Here is a 15,604-nt window from a genome sequence, read left to right on the forward strand (position 1 = left end):
TTCCTCTGACCAAACTTTTATATCCTGTATACACTAAAGAAAAAAGGGGGTTTTTGGACTTTGAAAAAATTATATCGTATATAAGGTGTTGTGTCCATCTACTACATTTTCAGCACAGGTTACCAGCCATTTACCCACAGGGAAAATGTTCTCGGACAAGCAAGTATTGATGAACATCAACGAAAATCACTGTTGTTTTCTTAAGGTTCAGTGATACTCTGATAAGAGAGATAACTCTTAATGACTTAAATTTCTATTATTCCTTTATAAATTTCTCAAGTTAAAATATCTTTTTTGTCCAATTTTGCCCCGCAAGCCGTGATACAATTGTTTGTTTTTTAATTATAAAATACATTTCTTTTGGAAAATCATAACAGTTAAAGAAACATTTAATATGAGCGAATAGAGGGTTTATGAACCTTAAATGGTGAAAATACATGGTTTGGCCTAATAAAATGTATTCTCTTTAAATGAAATACTATAGTAATACACTGTATATTTTTCCTTTTTTTATTTTTAGATCTTAAAGCACATCATTTTAATTTCATAAAAGTTTCATGGAATTTGAACTTCTTAGTGTACAGTGTGAAATATGGAGATAACGAACAGTAATCAAGCTTAAAAGTCTATTTAGGAAACAATACAAATCGGGAGCAGAGCAAACACGGGCCTCTAAAATACATCGGAGGTGGGGTCAGTGTAAAGAAGGTCCTTAAGGTTCACTGATACTCTGGTAAGAGAGATAACTCTTTCTTACATAAATGCCTATTATTCCTTTATATATTTGTCAAGTTGAAATACAATGTATCTCATTTGTTTAATTTTTCCCCGCAAGCTATGATAGAATTGTTTGTATTTTACTTATAAAGTAGATTTTTTTTTGGAAAATCATTAAAGTTAAAGCTACATTTTGTTTGAGTGAGCAGATGGTTTATGAACCTTAATAAGATGTGTCCACGCCGAGGTCGCGTTAGGCAATCCAAAATAACTTCTACGTTTTACCTGAGGAAATATTTTGAAATCTTTGTGGGAGAAACGATAATTAAACCAAATTAAATACTAATTTAATCAGTCACCTCTGATTCACTTGATGCATGTAATGCGTATTTTATAAGGGTTAATGTTACTCATTCAAGAAATTAACAACATTGTAAATGAATTTACTAGCTGTGTTTCCAAAATTTTGTCTATGACTCCAACATATATTTATTTTTAGTCCTTTTTTGTTAAAAATATACCTTCATATATATGATATATTTTCAGAAACCTAGATCCTTAAAAAGAGATTTAGGGCGTTTCTTACCGCAGTTGTAAATCAAAGACATGAACATTTAACACAGTGTTGCATGTTTTGATCTTAAAATTGTTTGCATTCCATAAAGGATCAATGACCTAATAGTGCCCGTGAACATGTAAGGTGTAAGCAATATAGAAATAATTATACATTTTCCTGATGATACGTAGTTTTCTTTCAGGTTCTGCTTGAGAAAATTGAATTTATCGACGTCTTATTTCAATTGGCAAGAAACAATACCAATACAATTACATTACAAAGTTAATTAGAAATGTAATAAAAAGAAGTAATTATCTATCTAATAAATGAGCTTTTCTGGATGGCACGGACATGAACATGTGCCATATTTTCCATTAACGGAAGCTTGAAGTTTGGCTAATGTAGTAGAAATTATATTGCTGTTGATGTTAAACATGTCTAGTAGTAGGTCGAGAAAACCACCCGCATATACTGTGAAAAATACTAGACGATATAAAACAATGACGAATAGGCCTGCAAACAAAGTGAACGTATTTCCTGCAAAGTCGAATCTGGCCCAGCCGAACATTCTGAAGAAAACTGTGTCGCTTCTTACGATGGAGAAGGATTTGAATCTTGACGAATACACTGATGCTCGCATGTTGTTTAATGCTATACGTAAAGGACAAATTCGACTGGTGAAATTCATCCTGGTCGCGGCACCAAGAGAAGTAGTCAATGCTTTGGATCTGAAGGGCAAGACGCCATTGATGATTTCATGCTTTTTAAAGGTAACGATACATTACACTACATAATTTTTGCATGTTCAATGAAGGCATGAAAATATGGATCAAATATCCAGATATCCTATTTTTTTTTACTTATTACATCACTTACACGTACCATGCTACTTTGATTCGGGACAACTGTCAAACGCACTACATGAAAGAACCGACCATAACCTTATATTCATTTATAATGACATAGTGGATGTGTTCATATAATTGATGGAAACAGCCACTTTATACTAAATGAAGAATATCGTTTAATCTTTATAGGAAGAGATGTCTCGTGACATGATAGTTGAGCTTTTACTGCAACATGGCGCCGAGGTTAATACTGTATCGGAATCGGGAAGAACTGCTTTAAGCTACGCTTGTGAATACCGCTGTAATGACATCGTGGATATCCTCGTGAAGCACGCCTCTGTCGATCCAGATATTCCTGATAATGACGGTAAAACATTATTAATTTTATTATGTAAAATATTTGATTACAATACACCATTTTATAAAGTTATAGTTGACATGCAGTGATTTAAAAAAAATATTAAAATTTTTATTTTAATTTTAAATCAGATTTTTCCCAAGAACTTTTTTGCATTTACAGTAGCTGCAGAACTGTAGCGTTGTGGTTTTATATATTAGTCTTGGTCAAAGACTAAAATATAAAACAATAACGCTACAGTTCTACAGCTACATCGATCTACAAATGCAATTATCTTCCAAGCTTTTGATTTTTTTAGTGATGATTTAGAAATGTATTCTTTTTTTTCATTATTTTAATGTATTTTTCCCAAATATTATAAACTTCTTAATTTTAAAAGTAATTAAATAAAGTCTATATGTAAAGTTTATTATTTGCATGCACTTTGATTTTTTTTTCTTCAGGAAACATATAAAACTTCTTTGAATTTGACTTTGTCGCCTATTCATAGCTCTTAGATTATTCATTATAAATTATACTACTTGTTGTTTTATTTTAAATTTTGAAGAACTGTGTTATTAATTGGTGGTGCTAATACTATTTGTAGGAAATACCCCGCTGATTTACTGTGCCAAAGTAGGAAATGACGTGGGGATTGATATACTAACACGTCACTTCCGGCGTCTCGGTTTAGGCGTAGACCATTCCAATAAAATGGGTTTTACTGCTATTCTAATGGCAGCAAAAGAATGCAACATAGCTTGTGTGAAAATCCTTGCTAACCAAGGACATGCATCTCTCCTCCATCGCGATAAAACAAAGAATTTCTCTGTTAATGACTGGCTTGCTTATCACGGATACACAAAAAATGAAATCATGCAGATTTTGCCCTCTGTAAGAAAAGCCAGACGAAAATTTATAGATGCAATCAACATTGCTAGGATGCTGCCCAGCATCAAGTGGAACAAAGAGAAGAAAACCTTGCTGGACCGACCACCCTCAATGGTGTCCTCCATTACAGTGCCGCTTACCGTCACCGATTTTGATATTCCACCGAGAAAAAAGAAGCCTGTGACACGGCATAGATCTCTGGATGGAACCAGTCGAGAGAGGTTCCTAATCAAAAGACTGCACTCCTTACAGCTGCCAAAAATTTACAGAGGAATGTACGACTCGCCGTATTACGAAAGCGAGGAAGACGAAGGTAAAAGAAGCCATTATCGGCCTCACTTTGAAAAATGCCGCCAACGCACTTTCGAAGAATATTTATCGTTAAATTCATCTTCCGACGATGACTGAATAAAGCAGGTCGAGTATTCCTTGAAAATAAACAAATAGCACAACAGAAACATCATTGTGATGTCCATTCAAGTATTTTATGTGCACTTACAGATGTAACAATAACGAAATCAAACGAACAATCTCAATTTTAGAAAATATTCAAGCACTTGAATACAATTTTCAACATGCCATGGTATTCAGGAACATTATACTCGAAGTTGCACAACAGATGCATGGATTTCCACCAAGACAAAAAAATTGCGTTTGTCACGTTTATAGACTCCACTATTTCTTAGCCATTGTCGTGTTCTCGTGATCCTAATGTTTAGTGTTTTTTGTAATAAAAATAATTTCCCCAATTTAAAATATCATATGTATTTTGACACAATATGTCTTCAAAGAGCAGTACTTGTCGGTAGACCAAATGATGGCCCTGAAAAAAAGAAAAATTGTAATTAAAACATTTTTAGATTTGCATAAAAAACTGCTTAAACTGCAAACTACACCTTTATCTAAGGATTTTCAGTCCGCTAGTCTTTGAGGAGTGTATCTGACCAAAAATCCTAGGCTTAATTGCGAACATGTGCGAACGACAATTATAATGAGACTTTTGGTACCTGCTGCTGGAGTGTAGATGACCTCATCTCGTATAAACTGACTTGTACTTGTCACTGTGTCGTCATCAGCACTCAAATCTGAACGAAGAAGAAAAACATATCAGTAGCAGTATCATCAACATACAAAAAAAGATATCAGTAACAATATCAGTAACATACCAAAAAGATATCAGTAACAGTATCATCAACATACCAAAATCATGTCAGTAACAGTATCATCAACATACCAAAAAAACATATCAGTAACAATATCAGTAACATACCAAAATCATATCAGTAACAGTATCATCAACATACCAAAATCATATCAGTAACAGTATCATCAACATACCAAAAAACATATCAGTAACAATATCATCAACATACCAAAAAACATATCAGTAACAATATCATCAACATACCAACCAGCACATTTAACCTGAATCGGTTGCTTATTAATTTTACCAAGTTTAATCGCTGTATCTATCCCCCCCCCACCCCCACCCCTCTGCTATTTCCAAAGACATGCGTGATCCCGTGTAATCTTTTCTACAAGACTCAACATAATAATTACCTTCTTCGTTGATGGCCCGTAATAACACTTTATACCAGTCGGTTTCGGTATTACGGGCATCGATACAAACGATGTCGTCCAGTGCAATGGGCAATCCGCAGTCTGATATGATGATTGGTATAGCCTTTAAATGTTTGAATTTCTTTTCATAGTACCGTTTCCACTCATTCAGCAAAAAGTTTTTGGATAAGACAAGCACCACTTTTACAGATTTTTTAATGGCAGTGTCAATGGATTCATTGATAGACGTTCCTGGTTTGAAATCCCGAGCGGGATAACAGCAAATAATGTTATTATGTGGGCTTTCTAGACGTTCTACAATATTAGTCACCCATTGTGTATCCGACGAGGTGTGGGCAAAATAGGCGTGGAACTTCTTACGTGGGGGAAGCCGAGGGGCATTTCCTCGGACCTGTTCGTAAAACATATTCCACCAAGTTTCTTTGGCGGTCGTTGCATTAACATACCTGTAGTACTTCAGGAATGGTGGAATGTCACAAGGTTCAATTAACACAGGGATAAAAACTAATTCATCTAGTTTTCCAAGTGAAATTATCTCCATTTCTAACTGTGACCATTCGTTCTTTATATAAGCAGACGATAAAACAGTAACGATTCTCAGGCATTTGGTCAGTATGTGTTTGATATTGTAGGATAGGGACCTCCCTGCGTCTAGATCCCGGGGGAACACGCAGCATTTGAATCCACGACTCTCCAACTCTCTTGTCACCGCTTTCACCCAGTTATAATCTGGATTTTCGCCATGAAAACTAAAATACGCGTGGTATTCTTTTCCTACCGGCAGAGGCGGGGCCTCACTTGGGGTGTTGCACCTCGGCATCGCCATGGCGCGCTGACGTTCTAAACTTTCCATGGTGACCCTGTAATGAGAATTGAACCTTTTACATGCCTGTGGATATTTGAAATCAAAAGATGAGACGAGTTTACGTTTTCGTATAGAAGTCATTTTGCTTAAATGACAAAGTCGAACATGTCTAATCGTAAAACATACTTAGATAAGTACAAAAGATTCCTATGAAGAGTATCTCTGCATCTTTTAAATGGCGGCTGGTACGTTACGAGAAGGCCGGAATGTGCCCGCAACTTTAACTAAGAAACAGACAAGTCTTGGTTTGGCATGGGAAGTAATTTATAAAAGTTGTAAAGGTTTTAGTTCAGCATTGAATAGATTTTACACACCGGTAATGTAATACTCGATTATAAATCATATCAATAGCTGCATAGAATTCTGGATCAATATCTTTAAATGCAATATGTTTAAAGCATTTTTGGGTCGTGAAGTCCTATTTGGAGAGTTAATTAAAAAAAATGTCAGTGCGCATTTAGATTAGCGCTTTCAAGAAAATAAGAATCTTTCTCAATGCTTGATGAAGAAAAGAATTTTAGCTCAAATAGTACAAACTTTCCAAAAACTAGATACTGTGTGCTTTTTTTAAAAAAGATATCACCAGTTTAATGTGCATGTAAACAGGGTGTGTACATTTCAAGGAGCTGAATACCGTGGTATTCAAATTAAAGTGTCTGCATTTTTTCAATTAAATGTGATTTTGGAGACAACAAACCATCCCACATCGTCCTCTGCACTGAATGTCTTTTAAAAATAATATCATTCATTTTTACATTGAAAGTGATCAAAAGGAAGAACTTACGGGGTGTGGCTGTAGTTAATATCCATTCCTTAGTACAACCATTCTCGTCCGCAACTTTGCAAAACATAAACAAAAACCGTTCACCTCGGAGCATCGGATTGAATTTTAATTGGGTGATTAAAGATTTTAATGACATATTTTTTTTTTACATGAACCAACAAACGCGGAATGAATTCTTGTCATTTAAATACTGGTAATATGATTAACTTGAAAGAACAATGCTTGGAGAACTAGATTTGAAGGCAAACCTCAGGGTACCTGCCAAAGTCAGAATTATATACAGACGACTGAATTTTGATTTACACTGGTATTGTGCCAGATAGGTGTTTAATGGTACATATATACCTTTAATATCTTTTGAATCCTTCAATACTCCAACATTGCGCTTATGATCAAACGTGGATACTGCATAAAATGAAATTATTTGAGATTAAAGGAATACCTACGAAAGCCCATTGAGCTCATTTTCGTAGATAAAAAAAGTATATTTTTCGCGTTATAACGCGAAACTTTCGCGAATAAACGCGAAACTTTCGTGTTATAACGCGTAACTTTCGCGAATAAACGCGTAACTTTTGCGAATAAACGCGAAACTTTCGCGAATAAACGCGTAACTTTCGCGAATAAACGCGAAACTTTCGCGTTATAACGCGAAACTTTCCCTGTAAAACAGAGACATTTGCATAAGTCTACAGTTTGTTTTACTTTTTAATGATCTAGTTTATTCATTTCAGTGAAAAACGAAAGACTATTTTGAACTTGGATTATTACGAGCTGAAATTTTATGTTTTCTCGCCATTGAATGTGTCTTTCCTCTTTCTAAATCTTTTTTGCCGTCACATTTTGTCTTTCTCAATGCTGTTCAATACAAGTGTTGAAGCGTATAGTAGAGGAGCGAAAATACAAGTCTAATTTTAATTAGATTGAACATTCTATGTAGAATTTAAAATAAAAGATCTCAGAAAATTGACAACAATGAGGTAAATTTGTATTTCACGGAACAATTGTGTCACATCACATGAGTAACCTAATGTGAAAATTGGATGATAAATATTCGTATCAAATATTTCATCTCCGATAGACTCACTGAAGAAATACAACATTGTATTTTAAGGTTGCACCATTTGGTCATACCATTACTTACTAAAACATTGACAATTTATTCAAAGAAAGCAACGAGTGGAGATCTTCCTGAGAAAAAAAATTAGTCTACAGAATTTCTTGGATTCAACAAGTGAAAAACAAGAAAATCTTTAAAGAAATATTCATTTAATTAATTAGTAGGGTTTTGAGATTAAATGCAAAATCAACACTAATCTATCAATTTCTCGCATCAATTCTCTTTTACATCTTCTGAAGAAATGTCATTTATAAATTCATAGAAGTCCCCCTCTGCGTTCATGTTTTTTATCTGTCAGTCAAGAACACAGGTTCCTGAGTAACATGACTATATATGTATAATTTCGCGTTATAACGCGAAAGTAACGCGTTATAACGCGAAAGTTTCGCGTTTATTCGCGAAAGTTTCGCGTTATAACGCGAAAGTTTCGCGTTATAACGCGAAAAATATATTTTTTTTATCTACGAAAATGAGCTCAATGGGCTTTCGTAAATACCAAATAGTTATACAGTAGATGTTTCATTTTTTTATTTTTCTTATTTTTAATCTTTTTTAAAGAAAAAAATAAACACAAGCATCACTATTCAATATTCTGTTGAGCCCTCTGTCAGAAATTTTATGTGTTTTACAATTACAATAAATGGATTGATTATCTGTTCTTTAAATATTACTTACAATGAACGATTAAATGCTTATCAAAATGATAATCAAAGATGTCTAATCAAACATTTAAATCAAATTAAAGATCTTTTAGACAATTCAAAGATCGGACAGAAAACGGAAATTCTTATTTATTGCAAGGATCGAATACAGGATTTTATTAAATATATATTGTAATGTGACAAACAAAACTTTGGACCCCACCCACCCACCCAACCCAGTTTGTTTCCCATGAGAAGTGACCACTCCCTTCCCCCATATTCTTCGCTCTTTTGAGTGGGAACGGACACCCAATCCCTTAGAAAAAAAATCCTGGATCTACCCTAGGATTTGTATACATCAAAATTACACTTATAGCATATGACTGATAAGACACATCTTGGGGTTATGGAGTCTTCACACACAAAAAATGCATATACTGTAATTCAAGAAAACTGTCAATGTATTCTACGATAACAGTAATTACAGTGAAACTTGTCTAATCCAGATGTTGTGTATACCAAAATCTTGCCTAATACGATGTGAACCTAATATCCTTTTCAGTAATTTCAATTGTTTAAAATGTTGCTTTATCCGGAATGTTGTCTAATCCGGCCAATTTCTTTGGAACCAGTCGAGGCCGGATTAAACAAGTTTTACCTAAAACAGCTTTGTATGTCTTTGCTGCTAGACCGTCGAGTCATCAGCCAGGTCCGTTCCTTTCTAAACGTTTTAAATCCCCTATCGCGGAACGTTCTGGGATGGTGGGACAGCAGAAGGTGATCAGTCTTCCATCCCCCACGGCCAGGCTTCCAGCTTATGTCCTCTCTTCACATCCACAACCAGCCTCTCGGTTGCCACTACCATGGTGCTAACAGCCCTCTTCCTCGTCCTTCCATTCATTCTTAGCAATGTCATCATCCTCCAACATGAACGCTACTGGGAAACCATGTGCCCCCATTTCGAGCGGAAAGTTCCGCGTCTTCCATCCTGTTTTCCTGCGTTTAGTCACTAGATTGCCATACTTTAATTTGCATGTTTACGTTCATGGACCTCCTGACATCGAGTCTCCCATGGTACTTACAGCTCATTCACCACCAGTTTCTTCATACTTTTAGAAATTAGTATGATGTCTGGTCGCTGGGTGATCTCTACTATGGATGGGAATAATTGTCGACTCGCAGCTCCTAGTCTCTAGCCATGCTCAGTTTGCCATCTCAGCATTATGTGGGCTTCCCCACCGTTTGCTCCCCACCTCTGACGCAATTGATGAAGCGTAGCTGATTCAATTCTCTCTCTCTCTCTCTCTTGTATGTGGGCGAATGCTCTAAGCACGTCATACTTCCACCTATACCTCCACTGGGTAAGGGCAACCTGTCAAGATGACAATATATGTTGAAGGTTGGTGGGTTTCTGGCATAGATGGCGCATTGGATCTTCTGTCATTCTCCAGAACCTCATTTGTTGGTGTTGGCAGTACATCATTCACCGCTCTTAACAGGATACATATAACACTCTATGTCAACACAAACACACAGTCTCTCTCTTCGGTTTTATATCTAGTCCGGTTTCCCTGCGGTACCCCCATCTATTGGCGGAGATATCGACTGGCTTTCCTCTCAATGCCATCAAATTGTTGCAAAACAGTCTGATAGGTGCCCATAGTCAAATATCCATTGCATTTTCCAGGCAAGCCTGTCTTGTCAATGTTAACTAATAACTCTGTTGTCTCCTGTTCTAGCCGTCTGCTATTCTTGACGTCCTTCAATGTATCATCATACCTAGGCATTTGATTGGATGATATCTGTTCGCCATGGATTTTCTTCATGAATATTTGGGTAATCTATCCTTTCTTTACCACCAGACATTTTAATTTTTGCTTGCTTGAACTTCATTCGGTCCATATAGCTGTTTCCTCCATGGCTCTCAGTCCCATTTTGCCTGCAAATGTGTTGTCGTGGTGATGGTTAAATCGTATTGTATTCTTTGCTCGGTAACTGCCAGATGTCTGCTTTGGTCTTTGGTCCTCTGTTTCTCTTCTTCCCTCCCTTTATCAAAAGATTCATTCAGAGCTACAGATTTAGTACATCCTGTTACTATGCCTTTCTCGAGTCACTGCCACGATGTTGGTGTAGTCTCTCACTCTGAATCTGAGATGATTTCTCAAGGTAATCTTTCAAGATTGTAGCAATTTTTTCTGGTATATGGTAATGCTGCAGAGCTGTTCAATGGGTTTATGAGGAACTGAACCATAGGCGTTCGCCAAATCCAACCATGACAACTGTGAGGTCCCCTTTAGTCTCTTTTTTTACTTCCTTGATCAGTTATGAGATGCCACTGGTGTGATCTGGGCATCCTGGGAACCCTGGTATGCCCCCTTTCTGCACTGATATATCCAAGTATCCGTTTTCCACTATATAGGACATCATCATTCTCGCAAGTACTGCAGAGAAAATCTTGCCTTCCACGTCATATAGTCCTGTTTGATCTCTGCTGAGCTATCCTCCTTTGATACAAAGCAGCGTTCTGCTACTTGCCAGTACGGTGGTATGTGTCCTTTCCTCCGAATGTCTTTCTTTAGTCTCCATAGCCTATTCAGAAGTTTGGAACACTTCTTGATGACCTTGTGTGTCACACCATTTGGTCCTGGAGCTGATCCAACCCGTGCTTTTCCCACCATTTTCTCTAACTTATTTCTGTGTTTCTTTAATTGATGTCTATAGAGGTTTTTGTGGTTATGCTACAGCCTCTTTATTCTGTCATGTTCACCAAGTGGTTCCTCTATGGTCTCATCCGAGTGTCTTTCTTTTAAGTATGCTTCAACCTCCTATGTTTTTAAACTTTCCAAATCCCTTCCCCTCAAGCACACTTGGCGCGAAGTTGTATGGATTCCTGATGAAAGCTGATATCTTGTGTTCCGAATTCTCCTTAGTTCCTTTGGTTTCTTCCTGAGGTCATTTCTGAGTTGACTAAACCCATCTCTTTATTCATTTCTGCTTCGCCTGTATCTATTTGCAAGTGTTCGGATTTTTATTTCTATTTGGATGGAGAACTCTTCTCTCTTGTTGTTTCACTTCCACTCCGAATCTTTCCTGCGCTATGATGTATATCATTCTTTAAATGCTTTCTAATTTCTTCTTCACTACAGGTGCGCATCTAGGATTTTTTTCCGGGAATGGGGTGGAGGTGGCGGGTGGAGGTGGTTCCACATCAACTCTAACAAATGTCAGACTTAGAAGTTGTTGATAAAACAAAAAAGTAAACAACTTGCTCAAATATTAACCCGAAAAAACTATTTTGTGTGTGTGTGTGTGTGTGTGTGATGTTCACAGTTTCTTCAGTCAATCTTCTTCAGATACATGACTCTCCTTTCCATTTTAAGAGGGATCCGTGTTTCCGGGGGGCAAGGTTATTTTTTTCGTTATTTTACGTAAAAATTTAATAACTATTAAAAATTTCAGGGGGTCCGGATCCCTCCCCCCACCGACCCCCTTCCTCTTGATCCGCGCATACTCTGGTCTTACATTTCAAGAAGTATGTTCATGTCCTCTTCAAACTTCTCCCATTCACTGCTTATCATTTGTAATCACTTAATTTACTCCTTCGTATCGTCTGGAAGGTTCTCTTGGTTAACTATTGAGTTGTCACGTAGTCTTTTCCTGTCTCCTGGGTCGAAATAGTTGGCTGGTGGTCCTCAATATGATGTTGGTCCTGACTGTATTCTGGTGAAAACAGGTCCCTGGATCATGAAACATCTTAACCTTACGTCAACATTTTTATATTACACTTGAATGTTGTGGAAGTCAAGCAAATCAAAATTAAAATATGTTTTAATATTGATTCACAAAAGTGTTGTTATTTGCAAATTTTGAGATTAATTCAAAAATTGATAAACATTTTACAGGCGATTAAAAATTTGACTTAAGTCTAAGTCTGTTTCATGATCCTGGGGCCAGGTGTGTTACAACCACTATTGAAATAACGACCAATGTTGAAATAATTTCAATAGTGGTTAAGAGTGCACTTCAGAAACAACACAAAAATTTGTAACCACTATTGAAATAACGACTATATTAAAGTAACTATTTCAATAGTGGAAAATTCATTTCAAAAACAACACTTCATTGCAACATTATTGAAATAGCGCAGACTATTGAAATAACGATTTCAGTAGTGGTTGAGAAATTCAATGCATTTAAAAAACAAGACTACATTGCATCTACTATTGTTTTGTTTTTGTTTGTATGTTGTTTAACGTACCTCTCGAGAATTTTTCACTCATATGGAGACGCCACCACTTGCCGGTGGAGAGCTGCAAATTTTGTCCTATGCTCGACACTTACGGCAATTCTTTATCGTGTCAGCACCTATACTGCGACACGGGACCTCGGTTTATACAGTGGGAGCATCTACTATTGAAATAACAATCATTATTAGTCCCCTACCGGTGAAACCGGAGGGGACTATAGGTTTCCTCTGAGTCTGTCCGTCCGTCTGTCTGTCTGTCTGTCTGTCCGTCTGTCTGTCTGTCCCTCTGTCTGTCAGTCTGTCCCACTTGGTTTTCCGCACTTTTTCCCTAAACGCTTGCAGATATTGAGCTGATTTTTGGTATGTGAGTGTATCTTGATGAGATACAGATCAAGTTTGCATTTCGTTCCGCTTCATTGATTTTTGAAGGAATTATGGCATTTTCAATTTTTAACGGGAACCAGATTACACTTGCCGGTAGGGGACTAGTATTGCTAGTGCAATACTCTCAGAATGCTTGTTGAAATAATTATTTCAACAGTGGTCATTATTTCAATAAACCACTATTGAATCATACAATATCCATTATTGAAATAAATATAATCTATTTTTATATTTTCAACAATGATTGATGTAAATAAAATTACCCTATTGTTTACACAATATACATATATAAATTTAGTTGATGAATGAGAATCAATGTACACTGATTTGTTGTGATTATCATAATCTTCAACAGATTTATTATCTCATATGAATGTAATAGGAGATCATTCATCCAGAAAAATTACAAAAACATTTTTTATTCAGTACATGCAGTAAGTGTTATTTTAATAGTGGTTACAATGTTTCACCAAATTTTGATATAAATCGCACTATATATATATATATATATATATATATATATATATATATATATATATATATATATATATATATATATATATATATATATATATATATATAGTGCAGGGCAGCGCCGCGAGAATTCCATCGGCATCGAAAGCAAGTTTTTAGACTTGCCTAGATAGCCGAGCGGTTTAGCGCGCTGTTCCTGTACTGCTAGGAGACAGATTCCGTAGGTCGAGAGTTCAACCCCGGGCTGGGGCGGAAGTGGGTATCCTTGTAAAAGTGAATTTCTTTGTGCTTTATATATATATATATATATATATATATATATATATTAGGGATGGCAATTTGCAACCGGTTAACCGATTACTCGGTCGGAACGATGGTAATCGGTTAGAAAATCTGTAATCGGTTAGTCGGAAAAAAGTAAAATATATGTAAATTTGAACGCAATTTTCTTACAAATCATTTTTAAAAATGAAACTTCTACATACACGTTTGATAATTTAGCGTTTTCACAAATCTATTTAAGCTGATTTGGAGGTAATTATTGTTCTCCTGATTGAGATCGCGGGGTAATTGGTCAGTTTGTGAAGTGTTGATTACTGTACAAACAACGTGTTACCCCGACTGTCCTGTAATTCTTTAATGATATTAAATAAATCACCGTTGAGCACTGTGAATCATTATGTCTATCTTTTGCAGTTATTTTTCAAATTATATTATTAGACAAACATTGTACATTAAGTGAAAGTTCAGACTTAGTTTTGATTATGGCGACAATGCAGAATGTGTGACATCTGCTCTAAAAAATTATCAACGTCTGATTTCTCAGGCATGTTTCATGGTTTTCGTAATTTTTTTCCTATCTATTGCAATTGAAATAAAATACATGTATATGTATATGTAGTGTCCTGATCAAGATAAACAGATTGTTTCTAACATCTTACTATGAGTAGAGCTACTTGAAAAAAAAGTCAAGAAAATGTGTATTTTGATACGATTAACCGGTTAATCGGTCGGAACGTCTTGCGGTTAACCGATTAGCAATTCTGTAATCGATTGCCATCCCTAATATATATATATATATATATATATATATATATATATATATATATATATATATATATATATATATATATATATATATATATATATATATAAAAATGTAATAACACCCACTTTTGTAATAAAGCCTATATTAAATTCTCCTGAAGTGTTGTTTTCATTGTCTTAACGAGTAGAAACGTTGGTTTTACTTCTTTATTGGTAATGTGGTTGCATCGTTGTTTTGGCTTTGAAATGCAATGTGAATGTTATTTCAATAGTGGATACAATCTGGTTTTGTTTATTGAAATGCATTCTCAACCAATATTGAAATAATGATTTTAATAGTGAATTTCATGTCAATAGTGGTTGCAACACATATAAAAATGTTTGATTAGCCCCCCCCCCCTTCCACTGAAATTGCCTCTGGGGCTGTATGTGGGGCCGACATACAGCATATGTTATAACGGATTGCAGACAACTTACACAGTGAAGAGTGATTCAGTGGGTACATTGATGTTATATTTCCAATTTTCTTCAGATACTTGAAATAATATACTGATATCAAACAATCGAATATTTAATCATTAAAAGAATGATTTTTTGATACAAAAAATAACTTTGAATTCTTGATATCAAAAAATAACTTGGAATTCTTAATGTCAAAATATTCAAAGTTCTTTTTTTTTAATATCAAAAATCATTTTATTTTATATCAAAAAATCATTTTTTTTTAATTATGAAGCATTCGATTTTCTCGATATGAGAAATTGATTTTTCGATTTATTGATATAATCATTTTATTTTATATCAAAAAATCATTTTTTTTTTTTAATTATGAAGCATTCGATTTTCTCGATATGAGAAATTGATTTTTCGATTTATTGATATCGGAAAAAAAATCAACATTAATTTCTCATATCAAGAAATTCAGATTTTTGATATCAGAAAATAATTTTCTGATATCCAAAAATCTATTATTGATATCAAGAATTATTATTATTATTTTGAAATCAGGAAAGGAACCGAATTATCAATATAAAAAAAATATTTTTTGATATCAAGAAAATACCTTAAATATTAAACAGTTAAATCGGCGCCTCGTGAAGTTGTATGGATCCG

At 35.2% G+C, this 15,604-nt stretch overlaps 2 protein-coding genes across 2 annotated transcripts; one reads left to right on the forward strand and one right to left on the reverse strand.

Annotated features, from left to right (window-relative positions):
- The first annotated feature begins 1,611 nt into the window (after positions 1-1,611).
- LOC133200378 (putative ankyrin repeat protein RF_0381) lies at positions 1,612-4,071 on the forward strand. The gene is made up of 3 exons (XM_061336192.1): positions 1,612-2,043; positions 2,311-2,488; positions 3,066-4,071. Exons 1-3 carry the CDS (start codon positions 1,699-1,701, stop codon positions 3,755-3,757), a joined length of 1,215 nt encoding a protein of 404 aa, XP_061192176.1. The 5' UTR covers positions 1,612-1,698; the 3' UTR covers positions 3,758-4,071.
- On the reverse strand, positions 3,829-6,794 carry LOC133200392 (uncharacterized). The gene is made up of 4 exons (XM_061336200.1): positions 6,580-6,794; positions 4,910-5,790; positions 4,357-4,434; positions 3,829-4,172 (listed from the first exon to the last, which is right to left on the reverse strand). Exons 1-4 carry the CDS (start codon positions 6,603-6,605, stop codon positions 4,135-4,137), a joined length of 1,023 nt encoding a protein of 340 aa, XP_061192184.1. The 5' UTR covers positions 6,606-6,794; the 3' UTR covers positions 3,829-4,134.
- Positions 6,795-15,604: the final 8,810 nt, after the last annotated feature.

This window comes from Saccostrea echinata, unplaced genomic scaffold (assembly GCF_033153115.1).
Source record: "Saccostrea echinata isolate AGI-Se365-2 ecotype Australia unplaced genomic scaffold, CSIRO_AGI_Sech_v1 ptg000002l, whole genome shotgun sequence".
Classification (NCBI taxonomy): domain Eukaryota; kingdom Metazoa; phylum Mollusca; class Bivalvia; order Ostreida; family Ostreidae; genus Saccostrea; species Saccostrea echinata.